The sequence below is a fragment of the Cydia fagiglandana genome, chromosome 14, assembly GCF_963556715.1.
Source record: "Cydia fagiglandana chromosome 14, ilCydFagi1.1, whole genome shotgun sequence".
Lineage (NCBI taxonomy): Eukaryota > Metazoa > Arthropoda > Insecta > Lepidoptera > Tortricidae > Cydia > Cydia fagiglandana.
Window position 1 is genome coordinate 4,420,302 of NC_085945.1, and position 16,543 is coordinate 4,436,844.

At 37.6% G+C, this 16,543-nt stretch overlaps 3 protein-coding genes across 4 annotated transcripts; 1 reads left to right on the forward strand and 2 right to left on the reverse strand.

Moving 5' to 3' along the window:
- Nucleotides 1-1,692: 1,692 nt before the first annotated feature.
- LOC134670968 (uncharacterized) lies at nt 1,693-4,482 on the forward strand. The gene is made up of 3 exons (XM_063528792.1): nt 1,693-2,233; nt 2,514-2,707; nt 3,689-4,482. The coding sequence occupies exons 1-3, from the start codon at nt 2,103-2,105 to the stop codon at nt 4,480-4,482; spliced, it is 1,119 nt and encodes a 372-aa protein (XP_063384862.1). The 5' UTR covers nt 1,693-2,102.
- A 1,618-nt stretch (nt 4,483-6,100) lies between these two features.
- LOC134670657 (uncharacterized) lies at nt 6,101-9,387 on the reverse strand. 2 transcript variants are annotated; one of them, XM_063528471.1, is made up of 3 exons: nt 9,023-9,387; nt 7,944-8,126; nt 6,101-7,194 (listed from the first exon to the last, which is right to left on the reverse strand). In XM_063528471.1, the coding sequence occupies exon 3, from the start codon at nt 7,058-7,060 to the stop codon at nt 6,104-6,106; it is 957 nt and encodes a 318-aa protein (XP_063384541.1). In that variant the 5' UTR covers nt 7,061-7,194; nt 7,944-8,126; nt 9,023-9,387; the 3' UTR covers nt 6,101-6,103. The 2 variants fall into 2 exon arrangements, with proteins under 2 accessions (XP_063384541.1, XP_063384542.1); XM_063528472.1 differs by lacking the exon at nt 9,023-9,387 and having other exon boundaries at nt 7,944-9,008.
- Nucleotides 9,388-15,079: 5,692 nt separating this feature from the next.
- Nucleotides 15,080-16,303, reverse strand: LOC134670970 (uncharacterized). The gene has a single exon (XM_063528794.1). The coding sequence runs from the start codon at nt 16,301-16,303 to the stop codon at nt 15,080-15,082; it is 1,224 nt and encodes a 407-aa protein (XP_063384864.1).
- Nucleotides 16,304-16,543: the final 240 nt, after the last annotated feature.

A 16,543-nucleotide genomic window follows, 5' to 3' on the forward strand; every position in this document is an offset into this window, starting at 1 on the left:
CGCATGGATTAATATCAACTATAAACAAACCAACTCATAGCAAAAGCTGCATAGATCATATATTCATCCCATGTATTTATATCGGTGAATCAATTGTTTGTTCTAGTGACCTGACTGACCATGACTTGATTATGATCAGCATCAAAACAGGACGATATATGAACGCAACTCAAAAGAGATCTCGATAAAAAGTTAATTACTGTGAACTGTATAAATAGCTTGAATCTGTTGACTGGTCTCATGTTGTACAAGCAAGCAATGTCGATAACGCAGTCTCTTTTTTCTAAAATTGTTCCAAACGCCGTCTCTAAAAACTCCAAAATGGTTCAAGTTAGCCACTCTAAATTTTGTATCCAACCCTGGATGACTCCTGGGCTCATTAGGTGCTCAAAACAAAGAGACAAGCTTCATCGAATCTATAAGCAGTTTCCTAACGATGAAACTAAAAAACTAATTTACACAAGATACCGTAATTTTTACATCAACTTCTTAGAAATCTTAAAGCTGAATATGACAAAAAAGAACTGACTGCAAACACCAAAACACCTAAAAAACTTTGGCAAACTATAAATAAAATTGCTCATCGGAACTCGACAACATCTACAGCGCACGATCTAACAAAAATTAAAAAATGTGAGAAGGAATCCTTAAACGTATGCAATTACTATTTTTCTTCTGTTGGACAAAATCTTGCCAATGTAATTCTAAGCAAAGAAAATGAAACACAAGAGTCTCTGGCTGCTAAAGTTAAAGTAAATCCGCTCATATTAAACTCTATATACATGCCCCCTACAGATTACAATGAAGTGCTCAGTCTTATTCAGAAATTAAATCCAAATAGTTATCCAGGTCTTGACAATATAAATAATAAGATTCTGAAAGCCATCGGTCCCAAAATTGCAGAACCACTTGCAGCGATTTATAATCTAAGCATTGAGACTGGTATTTTCCCCAAAGTCTGGAAAATCGCGGCAGTAGTTCCGATCCATAAAGGAAATAAATAAAAATGAACCCAGCAACTACCGTCCAATATCTCTCTTGGGATCATTCTCAAAGCTTTTGGAACGAAAGTAGGGTAGATATGTATGTTCTGCCTCAGTTTAGGTATCTATGTCCCCCCCGCGGGGTGGGGGGAGGGGAGGGGGAGGGGGAGGTTCCCCGCGGGGGTGGGGGGAGGGGTCGTGACCTTGAGGGGCATTGACCTTGAGGGGGAGTGACCTTGAGTGATCTTGACCCTGAGTGGCCTTGACCTTGAGGGGGCGTGACCTTGATGGGAGGGGAGGGGGACCTCGAGGGGGAGGGGGACCGGGAGGGGAGGGTGCCTAACGGGGTGAGGGGAGAGGGGAAGCGCCTCGGCGACACGTGAGCAAGGTCAATGCCGCGGGTGGGGTGAGGGGTAGGGGGAGAGCGAGAGGGGAAGCGAACAAAATATGTGTGACAAGGACAAACGATAATAGCGCTTTCGCTGTTACTCCTACTGAAAGATACATGAGACTATCCCGTTCAGTCATTTCCCCCCACGCCTCATGCCAGATGCAGTTATATCCTAGAATCATGCGCTGGGTACATGCATCGGCCCGCAGGGTGTGCCACGACACTTGCGCACGGGGAAATGAATCAAGGTCTATTAAAAAACCTATACATTTCTTGTTTTTTGATTGGGAATGGGGAATTCGCAATGGATGATTTTATTCAAAATGCTTGGTAATTTTTCTGGTGATAGTAATAACCATCCCCAATTACAGAAAAAAAAATCAGATTTTTTAGTAGCGTAGTTATTTTTATAAAAATAAAAACATTTTTTACTTCCTCGCGTCCACCCCACATCAGATTTCTGTGTGCATGCCTTTGTCTTAAAAAAATAACACGTGAATTTGACGTTGACAGTTCAAGTGACAGTGACATTTGTCTTGTCATGGGGCACATAACCTTTTGTGCTTTCATGTGGTTAACCGTTTCCTCTGTTTTTCTGCGAATTTGACGACTGTATTCTTGACCCGGACCTCTGACTGTGGCTGCCTCAACGACGACCTTCGCTTTTGTACCCTGGACCTGATCTCGATACCTACTACGACGACCACTGGAATTTGAAATCGGCTAACATGGATGCCTCCTCTTTTCATAAAGCCGACTCATCTAATTTGCCAAAAGTAGATCCGTATATGCTTATGGAGTTTATGAAGAACAGCGACAAACATAATGTCGCTGAGATAAGAGATGCCAAAGCATTATCGTAAGTATTAATTTACATTTAGACCTGTGTACAAAATTGTGTCTAATCAGATCAGATCTGCTTTGATTTAGGGTTTTTGTGGATCTGCAAACTGTCATTGAGAAGGAAAATGTTAAAGGAAGTTGTAAGTAGGCCTTGTAAAAAGTCCCATTTTATTTTTAGGGTGATATCTTTATTTAAGGTATCAGTAGTATCACCCTAAAAATAAAATGGGATCATAGGTTAAGTTATTTATTAGGAATAAGAAATTGTAAGTATTTGATTGTTTATTGTTTTTTAGGTCTTCACGGGACTCATATGTGGAGAATGCCATTGGATATGTTGAAGTAAAACATACTGGAAACCTTTGTGATGTTAAAGCAAAAGTTGTTCCGGAACAAAAAATATCAAGCAAATATTATGTTGTGATGGTCCATATAGACGAGTCACAGGAAGCAATTACGGACACTTCATGTGACTGTACGGCAGGAGCTGGTAAGCTGGGCTATATTATGTTAATTTTACCTGTCTCTTTTCTTTCAATATTTGTTTTTTAAATTGCTACCTTAACCTATCATACCGTACTTACGAGCATGTCCTAGGATATCAAGCTGGTCCATTCTTTACTGCTTAAGGTGACCACCGATTATCAGGCCGCCGGCAGTCCGTGGCCTGAAGGCTGACTGCCGGCGGATAATCTGTGGTGACCTTTAGACCTTGAATCTGAAACAGTCACTGCGGGCCAAATTCACACATGATATTCTCCACTTAAGATGCAAGTGAGGTCTTAATGGACCTCATTTACATCACAAACCGGTCAGGTACGGACATGCCTGGTTTCCTAGGGTCATTCCTAAGAGTACATTGTGTATTTAGGGAGGTAAATGAAATATTTCTACAAGGATCTCATGTTAATGAGACTTGAGATTGCAATATTTTTGCCTCCCACCCAAGTCACACATAATGTTTTTCATCACACAAGCTTAGTAAACTAATTTATAAGTGAAATTATGGTTAAGTATGGTGACATTTCGTCACTAGTTTTCGTCACTAGTGACGAAATGTCCTGGCCCCGATGGGAAAAGGAGAGCCGGAAAACCAAGAAACAGATGGGCAGATGATATCGCTCGGGCTGCGGGAGGAAATTGGATGGGTGTTGCCACCATCAAGGAGAGGTGAAACAGATGGAGGAGGCCTAATACCCTTGGGGACCATTAGTGGGAAAAAGCTATAATAATATTCTAATAATATTTTTTACATTTGATGAATTCATTAGGCAGTGACATATTTGCAAACATTAGTAAATTATGTAAATATTAACACCAGCTTACATACTGGTACATAATGATGTCATTTTCAACAAAGCAAGCCAGTTCAGTTTGTGGTTTCTTCTATTTCTTGTTACAATCTTTTCAGAGTGTGTTTGGCTATATTGCTTTTTGAGTGTTTTAATATGGCTATTATTTTGTTTCTCAGGTGGCTGTAAACATACTGTAGTCCTTTTACATTGGCTGCAAAAGCGAAGTGATGAACCTTCAAGAACAAGTCTACAGTGCTACTGGACTAAACCCAATTTAAAACGGGTTAGAGAAAACCCCATAATGTGTGAAGATTTTGCAAAGGGTAAAGTAGCCAAGAGGGGTCCCAAGGACCCAACTGTATTAGAAAGGTTGCGAAATGAAGCAAAAAAACATGGAGGTTGTGGAAATAGCCTGCTCATGGCATATGATCCCGACCATTTAAATAAGAAAATAACAAGATTCTGTTTATTCGATTTAATGGTTGAATTTTTAGAAAAAGAAAATAATCATAATTTTGAGAAATATAAGAAGTTTTGTGACACATTAGTAAAAAAAAAAAAGAACAAAATAAAGAAAGAAACGGAAGGCCAAGTCCATTCCAAACAGTGGCACAGTATTCGCCAAGGCAGAATAACGGGCTCTAAGATTTATGAAATTGCTCAATGTCAAACTCCCAATGGCTGTCTTGTGGAGCAGTTGTTGGGTGGTTGCAAGGCACCAGAGACAAAAGCCATAAAAAGAGGGAAAAATTTAGAAAAAAGTGTATTAAACCAACTACAGCAAGAAATAAACAAAGATATTAATGAAACTGGATTCATAATTGTGGACGGGATTTTTGGTGCTTCACCCGATGGGATTGGTGATGACTTCGTAGTTGAGATTAAGTGTCCCATTTCTGACAAAACAAAAAAAACTTACATAAAAGATGGGCAAATACGTTACAGTATTGACGAGATCTTTGCAAATTAAACTGATTTTTACAAAATTATCATGCATGTAACTTTACACTTTTAATGATGACATTTTTATTACTTTATTTGTACCTACTTTTTTTGTTGGTTTAAGTGTGTTTTTGGAATTATAATTATTGACATGTCCGGTCCTGCTGTTATTGTATAATTTTAATTATGTGCATGTATTAGTTTGTAAGATTTTTCTAACACAATATCATATTGTTATAGAAATAAATAAATGAAAAAATGAATGAAACAAATTCATGGGTCAGGTGCAGCTGGAAATGCTTGCAGCGGGAAAAAATAAGTGTTTGTTCTGTGTCGCAGACCCAAAATTTGAAACTAACGGAAGGATAGAGACAATCATCATCGACTTTGATTTAACATACATTAAAAATTTGATGAAGAAAGCTGAGGAGTTCTGGAAAATAAATGTGTTTCCCATTATCTTGAAAAGTGCCTCTTCTTGAATGTGTTAAATAGGAAAATTAGATATTCTAAGGTGAACCCGTCATATGGCTGGAACAAAAAACAATAAACTTGACCTTAGCAAGTTTTGGTTTTGTGTGTAATAAGCTAATAAATGTACATTAAACAAGACTATAAGTTTAATAAGTACTAGTAATTAGACTATAAGTTTAGTTTTGTATTAAGCATGACATGTTTCGTTTGTATGAACCCTCCTGTCAATTTACTCCACGGAATTATGGTTTTATCGTTAGATATATGTAGAATCAATATGGATGAATATAGATATTGACCTTTTCCATGCCAAGGACGTATATATCGGCAGCGCAGGTTTAACGCCAAAAAGACGTATACCCGACCACAAAGTAAATTAGACTTACATGCACAATAGATTAAGCTCCGGTTGAGTGAAACCTTACCTCATAAGGTGGCAAAGCAGACTTATGCTGCAGGTGTAGAGCAAGTTTAGGAGTACCAGCTGGGGTGGCAGCTTGAAAAGTCAGGCAAACGAAAAAGCTTCCTTTGTAAATGTAATCCCGCACTGGTTGCCTGTCCTCAGTCTAGCAGGTTTCGAGATCAGCCAGGTTTTATGAGCCTACAATGACCCCGTTTTTGGCCTCATAAAACCTGGCTGATCTCGAAACCTACTAGACTGAGGACAGGCAACCAGTGCGGGATTACATCTACAAAGGAAGCTTTTGCGGTTGCGTAACGGTTTAAGCTGCTACCTCATACAAAAAACTGAAACTACCCTAAAAAAATAATGTTCTTCCAGATTATGGGATGGCAGACTACTATATTCTGGTACTCCTAAACTTGCTCTACACTTGCAGCATAAGTCTGCTTTGCCACCTTATGAGGTAAGGTTTCACTCAACCGGAGCTTAATCTAAAGTTAATCTTAATCTAACAAGCATAAAGTTCAATTTCAGTTTTGACATTTCCATGATGTGGCGTGTGAAAGGTTGCTTTTGCATCGGATATGGCGTCGAAAAGGTTAATTCTTTTGTTTTTTTTATTTGGTTTATTATGAAACAAACCACAAACAAACGGTCATACAAAAGTTCTTAACATAGTTTCTTCACTTAATTTAAGTTAAGACCTAGAGTTTCCAATATTGTTAATATTACTTATACTTATCATGATGTGAAATAAAACGCCATAATGTAATCAGCAGTCTTTTATTATTGGGTTCTGCAGATTTATTAATCCACAAGCTATTATCACCAGGTCGTCCAAATACTTAATGTGTTTGCTATTTACAACAGCATGAGGTTTTAACATATGAAATTCTCTTACTCGTCTTATAACTCTTTCTACATGCACCCGCAGACTAGCTATTACCTTGGTTTCTAAAACTTCTTGTTTTGTCATCTTTTTATTTGCATACACACTTGGGGGTCTTAACAGTTTTGCATTTTTGACGCTTAACAATGATTCAATCTCCTTAAACCCTCGATCAGCCATAACTACTGCGTTAAGAGGAATAACATCAATAAAATTACTTTTCTCTGTGATCGCTTTGTCAGATGTTCTTCCCCCATAACCCTTTGAAAGAAATGCTATGTATCCAGCTGGTGTACATCCAATTAAATATTTCATTGTGTTACATGACTTGTATTGGGACCATGTCCCCGCTTGTTTATCTGGATCCCGTGCTTTTTCAATTTGAATTTCAAAACAGTCAATAATACACTGGACATTGGAGTATCTGATTTTGAATGCCAAATTTTTCTTAATATGTGCAAGCGGTGGCAAATATATACAATTTTGAAAGTAAGTTGACAAAATAGTTACATTTTTTTCAAATGCCAGTCGGATAGTCGATCTGGCCATTTCAAATTGTTCACTCATTCTGGCAAACGAGTCATTGTTTTTTAATTTGAATAATGTTATAATTACATGAAGTGCCACACAACGACAGTCTTGAGCTAAGAAGTTGATGATCCACCAAAAACTTTTAGGCAATCCTAAAAACAGTTTTGGCTTTTTTCTTATAATTTTCAGCATATGCTCCCTGACGCTTTTCTCAGTATCTTGTTGTGCACTGGAAGATGAGTCGAAGTTAGAGGTTCCAAATAGCGATGGTGATTGATTGGGACTGTCCTCACTGCTAGATATATACATCTTACTTGATGGCAACACTTTTTTTTTTACTATTCGTCCACAATTTGTGTATCCCTGTCTTGAGTCTGAGGCTGGGCCATGATGGACTTATTTGAAACACCCATTTTTTTTTCACACTGGACAGCTACATCAATCTGAAACAAAATGTTAGAAATAAATAAAACAGTTTTCCTTCTTGTTTGTTTAGTATTCTTGAAGGTCAGGACCAGATAATCATCATTATTTTTTAACACAAGCTTTTAGAGTAATAATGCTAGTTTAAATCAAACCATACAAACAATGTCATTAGGTGTCATATATATGGTTTGACACTTCATGGGGTAGTTAGTTTTGTTTGATTGACTCTAACGTGTCTAACAGCAACTTTAAATTCGTAAAAGTCATCTTCTACTTAACAAGTTAATGCTAGCAAAACAGAATTTGATTCCATTATTCCATTAATGACCACGTTTTGGTCTATCATCATCAGGCAACTTGATCTTGAAAATTTAATTTTTATACAAGTTTTTATTCACGGCAACTGTATTTTTACATGAATAATGCATCGTCATCCAAACTAATCGCGTACGCACAATTAGAGCTCGATTAGTTAAGGATAACTATTTTCAAGTGACCTGCAAGATTACACCCAAACAAACAGTAACATACAAAAATTGCAAGTTAAATAAAAGCTTGTAAAATAACATTTCTGAGCCTAGCATGAAAGCTTAAAAAAATAATTATATGTGTTTTATTGAAAGAACTTTAAAACATTAATGTACAGTCGACTACAAAGAGATGTATCCACTTTTCATCTTATTTCCTCGTAATAAGGTCCAAAAGTGGATACATCTCTTTGTAGTTGACTGTACAATTGTACACGAATATCAAAACGATTTCTTACATTGTGAGGGATTCGTATCCCATCACCACTTGAAGTTGATGGCCGACTGATATCTTCAGTATTCATTATATTGACATTTGCCGTCAATGGATTTTTTGAAAAATTCTTGAGTGTGGCACTCATCTTTAATCTTGGCTTTGCACCAGATGTCCATTGTTCATAATTTTCCAAATCTTCTTCAACCTGTAAGTATGAAAAAGGTTGGTAGTTTTATATCATTCATTTAAGGAGATTTCAAAAAGGCTAGTCGACTCCACAGGTGACCGAGCAGCTGGCAGCTTCCTTGCGCAACATATTTTAATTTTTTATAAGATTTTAAAGAACAGTGTTGTAAAAGTAGGAGGATAATATTCATATATACTACCACATATATATATACTACCATATAATTAAAACAAATTGACTGTTTAAGTTTAAATGTGACTGTCCAAAATTGTTTTCTATAAATAATTTTTGAGACAAGCTTTTATACCGATACCGACTGTACTTATCTTTGTACAGTCGAGGTCATAAATATGTTTACACTTTTTTACCTACTCGAATGCGGTCGCTAACAATTAGTATGCAAACGCATTCGACTAGGTAAAAATGTGTAAACATATTTATGACCTCGACTGTATAGTTTCTAACTGCTTATCAGTACGAACTAAACAAGCCCAATCTTGATAGTGTCGAGTTATTTTTATGGCCACCTTCCAACTCCAGCACAGATCAGTTCCATGTCATCATAATATTGCATTGTCAATCGATATTGTACATATGCAACTTCAAATCAGACAAATTTAACTTCCAAGATTTGATTAGACACCGGGACATGTGAACAAAATAAAAGGAAAAATAATAAACCTTCCAAACGAAAAACTAAACCTCCGACTAAAATGGGCGACTAGTCACTAGTCGCCCAGGCACATTCGGAAATTTAGTATTTCAGTAAGTACGTTTAGTTTTAGTAGGTTAGGTTAGGTTAGTTTTCTTTCGGAGGTTTTATTACTACCCAAATAAAAGCATGTAACTAGGTACGACAAAACAAACAAAAGACCACTCAATTTTTTTTTTGTATGTTAGACAAAGTAACTTACGTTTAAGTGTTCTTCACAACAATACAGGTCTCGTTTCGGACAATTTCTTCCAACCAATTGACACCAACGTTCTTTCAGCTCTTTTCTAATAGCAAAGAACTTAAGGCCCGGGTTTTTTTTTATCAGTCCTAGGGCATGTTGGTATAAAACACGGTTTAGGCTCCCTGTATCGCTGATATGTTTCTCTATTCATGGTGATGACCAAACAGGTCTAAAACAGCACAAATAGTTGAGCAGTGGTCGTCGTAGTAGGTATCGAGATCAGGTCCGGGGTACAAAAGCGAAGGTCGTCGTTGAGGCAGCCACAGTCAGAGGTCCGGGTCAAGAATACAGTCGTAAAATTCGCAGAAAAACAGAGGAAACGGTTAACCACATGAAAGCACAAAAGGTTATGTGCCCCATGACAAGACAAATGTCACTGTCACTTGAACTGTCAACGTCAAATTCACGTGTTATTTTTTTAAGACAAAGGCATGCACACAGAAATCTGATGTGGGGTGGACGCGAGGAAGTAAAAAATGTTTTTATTTTTATAAAAATAACTACGCTACTAAAAAATCTGATTTTTTTTTCTGTAATTGGGGATGGTTATTACTATCACCAGAAAAATTACCAAGCATTTTGAATAAAATCATCCATTGCGAATTGCGCAATAATGTGGGGAATGGTCATGTGTGCGCAGGTGTGTAGATAGGTAGGTTTACTGAAATAAAAAAAAGTTTAAAAGTGAATGAGTCACATTTTATTTATTCAATTACACATGTCAAAAATTTAAAAATACACAATGTTAAAAGATACAATTTTGAATAAACAAGTCAATATAAAACAAAATACCTCAGTCAATAATTAAATAATAAAGGCACAAAGTAAATCTAAAATCCCAAAACTTAAAAATACATAATGTTAAAAGTAAAGTTATTAATAAAAACTAATTCACGTTAAAATAATAAATGCATTAACATTATTAAACATCTACTACAATCTATTATAACATAAATAAACAAGTCAATCAAAATAAAACAAAAAACCTCAGTCAATAATTATTACTTAATGTTATAATGTCCCCATGCAAGCGTTTTCATACCATCGTCTAAAATTAATCGCTTTTCATCCTTACCACATAAAATTTTCTTTCTTTTAATTTGGGTGTACATATTGTGCTTATTACTAATTAAATTATACATACTATCATACACGGTTTTACTTAAGTCTAAGCAGGTAAAGTATTTATCAAAATTTAACCGACGTACTGCCGCGGCGCTAACACCTTTGTTTTTTTTTATACATTCGATTTTGTTTTTTCGATCAGAGTCTAGAACATAGGCATACATTTTTGCCCTTAATGCAACAAATTCTCGCACTATCCTCCCATTGCTTTCATCCTTCATCATGCCCACAACTTTTTTGTTGACATGTGGTAAATTATATACATTGTTTTGAGGAAAGTCTGAAGTGTCAAATCTACTATGCAAGTCAGGTTTAATGTCTTCGTAAAAGTTGTCTGTTTTAATATGATAAACAAACGAGTCGGTGTCTGTATATAAAAGCCGTACATTATCACCGTATTTGTTTACCATATAGTCATAATGGAATCCGTACATGATTTGTTTACTTAAATCTAATACACTAAAACCTACATAAATAGGTTTGTCATATTTAATTTTGGTTTTGTTTAATTGTACAGCAACCAATTCTTCAGAGAAAATAGAGACACTGTGGAAATTTGGTCTGGAAATATAACGATCAAGACCATATATAGGTTTTGTTCGTTTCTTATGTTCTCTGTGTACAGTATCCCACTGTTTACACAACTTGACATCAACCCTTTTCTCGACATTCTCAATAGTTTTCCCGAATATGGAGTTATTCATGAGTTTAAAGAAATCTTTTTCAAAACTGTTTTTAGCTTGGATTCTCATTTGTGAATTCAAGTCAATATATGATTTTAGCCAAGATGATTGACGGAAAGTGAGGATTTTATGAATTTTCTTACAAATCAATCCATTTTCAATATATTGCTTGAGGTTAGTGTAGTGCACAACATAATTGGTTTTGTCATCGAATGTCAGTAATAACTTTTTAATTTTACCCTCAATCGGTAGTTTAGTTTCCGCACAGAAAGGGTAATCATTATGCAAGTCATGTAAGCTATGCGGATACTCTAAATCTACTTCTAATATATATCCAACATCAGAGTCTGTCCGCAGTGTTGCTATATCAAACAGTTTAATCTCGTCTTCACTCATCCACCTAAAGTTATCGATTGGAAGCGGGCGACGCATGGCATCACCGTAAAGATTATTTATATCCAAATAGATGATAAAACTACTGTCTTGATTCGGGTCATAATCATGCATAAATATATTATTGGCCTTAGCATAGCGATTTGACGCTTGACAAACACCACCTCTTATACCTTTCTTTATAAATTGAATCATTTCATAGTCTGTAAACAATTCTAGCCATACTCCGGTATATTTCAACATTGCATCCCAACTCAAACCGGGTGCAGTGAAATATTGACACGGATCTAATTCATACGCACCTATACACACTTGTCTAAAGTTTTCAAACACTTCAGCCAGTAATAAAACATCAGTCTTTAAATATAAGTCACAGTATTCACCCAGAGTTCTAATATTGAATGCGTCCCAAACATCTTTTGCATGTTGGTAATCCTCGTCGGAAATATTTAAATCGGTAAGGGTGCTATAGAAAGCAGCTATAGGTGGTAATGCAGTCTCCTCGAGCCGGCTCCAGTCACTTACATACTCATAAGGGAAAACTCCCTTACGCGTAAGCAATTTTATATATTTCTCACGCTCGTTACAACTATCGGATGGTGGTAGGAAATTTGGCAGTATTTTGAATTGCTCCCGTGAAAGATTTGAAGCTAGTTTATCCAAGCTACTTGACATAAACTTATACGAGTCAATAAACCTTAGGCTGTATTCGTTAATCTCTAAATTAAATGAAATATATTTTTCCTTGTTATTAGGAATGCAGGTTAACTTTCCCTTAATCTTGGCCAATTCTTTAATGAATAGATGACAATCGTAACCGCTTAAATTGTGAAAGACGATCGGTATAAACTTTGGTAATTGGTAATTCAAATTACACGAATTGTGTGTTTTGCCTCTTATAATACCCGTTAAATGACAATGGTCCATTACATACGCTTCATCTATTCCAATTTTTTTCTTACAAATATGACACACGTCGGAGGAGGTGTTAGCACCGGTGTTATTTTTTGGTGGTACGACTTTTTGCAAGATTTCTATAATTCTATCAGCGTCTTTACGAAGGCTCTATAAATTTCTGTACACAATCTTCACCACGATATATGACAAATTTTGATAAATTACTATCATAATCACAATGAATGTAATAGGAAAAACTACATGGCACATGTTTATGGGTGTTATACGTAGCACTTGTAGACTTTTCACTATCCAACGGAACTAGAATCGATTCAAAGTCACCATAAACTACAAATGGTACCTTCATTTTATTTTTATAATTTTTGAAATGTAAGTATTTATCATTTTGCTCGGGTAGCTCGACAAGTGTCTCCCCGCAACCAATTGTTCGGTGTTGATCTAATTTATTTTTATTTGCAAAGGGGTGTAAACACCCATCACATATCCATGTAGCTTCTGTGTGTTTAGTAATTTGCGAACGCACCAAACGAGACAAGTTCTTGATCCAACAATAATGTGAAATATGACCCCTCTCAAAATAAAGCAAATTTACATGGTTATCGAATGACATTTTCGAAATACGTAGAGGTACAATAGTCAGGCCCCTGTCATTCCTGTCGTCGTCTATTCCATACACATTAACACTAATTTTATTAAATTTTTCAAATTTCTTAATGTCCGAGAGACAAACCGGATCTTTTATACCTGTCACATTCAAAATGTCCGTATAATGTGGGTACGATGAGGTACGGTCACTGTTTTTATGGATTGGATATAGCGCACTAATGATAGCCCAGAAAAAACACTTGTCATCACTGTTTTTCACGTTAACACATGCCTTCTTCGCTTGTACCTCGGGCGGGAGCGGTATATATGTAGATCCTTTGAGTGGTTGGTATTTATTAATGTTCACATTAAGATACTCAATGTTCTCGAGCGTCCAACCGCTGTCGCGCTCTGTAAAATCTTCACATTTCTTAGAAATAGACATGGATATTTGTTAAAAATAAGATGGAAAATCCATACAGTCTTTATGCATAACCACGTTTTTAGTGTTGAAGGACTTTAGATCACGTATCACTTCACCTTCAGTATTGGTTTTCATAAAAGTACCAAAAAGTTCCACATTTATTTTTACATTTTTATGTGTTTCTAATTCAATGTTGATCACCTTTTCAAGCTTCTCTCCAATACTTAGCAAATACAATTTAGGATCTAAAATGTCTGCACTCCCATTAATTCGGTAACTGACAATCCTACACTTAAATGCACTCTCCACAATGTAAACAGCACAATCGTCCGACTTTTCTTGCTCACACAGCAGCTTATGACGTTCCGTCTCGGAGTGTTCTATCAACTTGTTTGATAAAACGTCTATGTTGCAAAATTTGCAATGATGTAACAGAGCCATGGTGATGATTTAATTCACGTCTACACAATCAGTCTGACGCGAAAGGAAATGATTTACGGGTGCTACGTGGCTACACTCAGACTGACGCGAAAGGAAATGATTTGCGGGTGTGCCGTGTGGCGGACCGCGGGCAACTGCCAGGCCCTGCGCGTGCGGCTGCGGAGCGCGGCAGAGCGGGGGAGGGGAGACGCGCCGCATCACGCGACATCGACCTTGAATGTGCACGTGTGCCTTGCCCGGCGGAGCAGTGACGTCATGCGCAGGTGTCAGGTGTCGGGTGGCACCAAGATGGCGGAGCATTCCAAACCCACAACTGGCGGCGGGCGTAGGGGGGGAGGGGAGACTCGCCGGCCAGGTGCGCTATCAAGGCCGATGTCGCGTGATGTGGGGCGGCCCCCCGGTCATCGCAACATCAAAACGTCGTAAGTGACGTGAAATTCATGGCGCTTACATCGTTACAGAAGCGGGGTGTGAATCTCGTGACCTAAACATGTAAGCGCCGGGGAATTCACGGCGCTTACGGCGTTTCAGTCGACTGAGAGTGACGCAATATTGCGCAATGTTGTGCAATTTGCACGTGTTTCTTTCGACTGCGAGTGACTCAATATTGCGTCATCGGGTAAGTATTCTCTGGAAGTTTCTATTGTGAAATAAAAGAAGATGGGTTTAGTTTAGTAATTTTCTATTTTTCATCAAAATTTAACCGATTCAATGGAAAATATAGGTATTACACAAAATATCGGCGGCATAACACTTGATTTCAGAGTCGACAATATCGTTTACATTGCACAAACTACCTATAATATTGCGTGCCTGTTGAATATTGACGGGGTGATATATCTTGAAATGTTTCTTGAAAAAGTTGAGACGGTTCTCGTAGGTAGACTTTGTTTTGTTCAAGTATCCGATACGTGCGTTAATACACTCCACGACATGTTCGATATGGCTCCATTCCATGTGGTTTATCACCAAGGGGTGTGAGTTTGTCATAGGTTCGTGATCATCGTCACAGGTGAGTAAAAGTAACGGCACCGGAGAGATACACATCTGAAGACGATTGCACTGTATCAGTTGCGGTGAAACACTCATTGGGTTATGAAAGAAGTTTCCAATGACTTCAACTTTTTCCGCAAACATTGCATTCCATTCTTCACTGGTGACTTCATATCGCCCATTAAAATTGACACAGACATCTAGTCTGATTTTAGCCTCAATAAACTGCAACTTCAAGTATACATGGATATTTTCAATCAGAGCACTTGCACCAGCAGGACAGCGTTTGAGATTGTAGACACTCTTGCTCAGCTCACAGCGACCGACACCTTCACCGCTGCCGGAACAATCAATCGACGGTGTGTAAGAAGGTGAAAAAATGTTTGAATAATTCATTTTATTTTTTATTTTCAAGGCTCCACGACACGTTTACGAGTGAGGACGGTCAATGGTCTACTGAATAATTTTACGAGTGGTACTGGTGAGAGCGTTGTACTCAAACAGTGAATCGTTGATGATGAGACAGTATGCCGTGGTGTTAGCCGGCACATTCTCTTTAAACTCCATTTCCAATTTAATATCAATAGCACCAGCTCCCGAGTTGAAGCTGTCACACTGTCTTGACGTGTCGATGACAATTAATGGAGACTGTGTCTTGTAATGAGCGTAATTTACCTGAGGGCTGGTATGATGACGGTTGTAGTACGACCGTTGGAAATTGGTAAATGCGTCATATAAGAGCGCATAGTTGTTTGTTTTAAATTCAGCCGAAAAGGGATCGTATGGATAATACTGTGCGTTCAAATACACCCTGCAATTGGTAAGATTACAATGGTCGAATATACTCATATCTTTGTTCTTCTCGTTCCTACGAGCCGTTTGGAAACCAACAATGAGATAGCGAGGTTTCTCCAGCTGAGTGCTAGTCTTGATGCACCAAATATGACGTTGTGAGGCAGGCAGTATGGGATATTCGTACAGTTCCCAGGTGCGGAACGCTATCTGAACCGGTATGCTCCTCTCAACATACGACATTAGACGCAATTTCTCCTTATCAGATACTTTTATGACTGGCATCCTCCATGTGACACGAGTGATTTCAATCTCGCCATTTGGTGTTGGCGGTTGCGGTACCTTCTCCGCATCAACGGGTGCTAAATCTAAACAGTTTACATCTGTACTGGCGCGATTTAATATCAACTCGTGTTTCCCATTAATTATAACCTTTTTATAGTCCTCGGCGAAACCCAAGAAATGAGATAGTGGTATAGTCACAGTAAACTTGTCTTGAATCTTTTTAGCACCAACTTCCCACCCCGCTGTCTGAAGACTATGATCCATTTCCTTGGTGTATGAGACGAGTCCCTTAATGGTGGACGTGATACCGCAGTTTCTCGCGCGGTCAATCTCCACACCGTTCAATTCATAACGAATGTCTTGAAATAAAAATGCAGCACCGTTGTTGACCAGTAGACATCCTTTCTCCACTGTGCCCTCCACTAATATTTGACTGTGACTCGGTAGTAGAATTAAATCTTGACGGTTGATACATATGTGGATGTTGTCGTTATTTTTGAACGAGTCATTATACGGAGTGTACGGGTGAAATTCTATACTTTCTATAGTATCATCGAATAACACCTTCTCACCAATGTTTAAGATAGATGACGAGGACATACTTGGAAACCGATACTCTGTAAAAATGCACTATTTTCTCTAGTCAATTTCTTTGGCTGTTGTAGTGACTGGCGTCGCTGTCTCTCGTTGTTAATACGACGACGACGACGAGTAGTACTTGCCCCCACGAGAGCAAGATCTCGACTAATTGTAGAAGTGTTGTTACCAAGGCTTTTATTGTTATGAATAATCATTTCTTTTTATTTTTTACTTTTTACGAATATGCAAACGAAGTGCAAT

Bases quoted from the DNA above. Each gene is read 5' to 3' on its own strand.
- LOC134670970 (XM_063528794.1), bottom strand. From the start codon at position 16,303: ATGTCCTCGTCATCTATCTTAAACATTGGTGAGAAGGTGTTATTCGAT.
- LOC134670968 (XM_063528792.1), top strand. From the start codon at position 2,103: ATGGATGCCTCCTCTTTTCATAAAGCCGACTCATCTAATTTGCCAAAA. The intron at 2,234-2,513 runs GTAAGTATTAAT...ATTGTTTTTTAG, and splicing joins AGAGATGCCAAAGCATTATC to GTCTTCACGGGACTCATATG. The intron at 2,708-3,688 runs GTAAGCTGGGCT...TTTGTTTCTCAG, and splicing joins TGACTGTACGGCAGGAGCTG to GTGGCTGTAAACATACTGTA.
- LOC134670657 (XM_063528471.1), bottom strand. From the start codon at position 7,060: ATGTATATATCTAGCAGTGAGGACAGTCCCAATCAATCACCATCGCTA.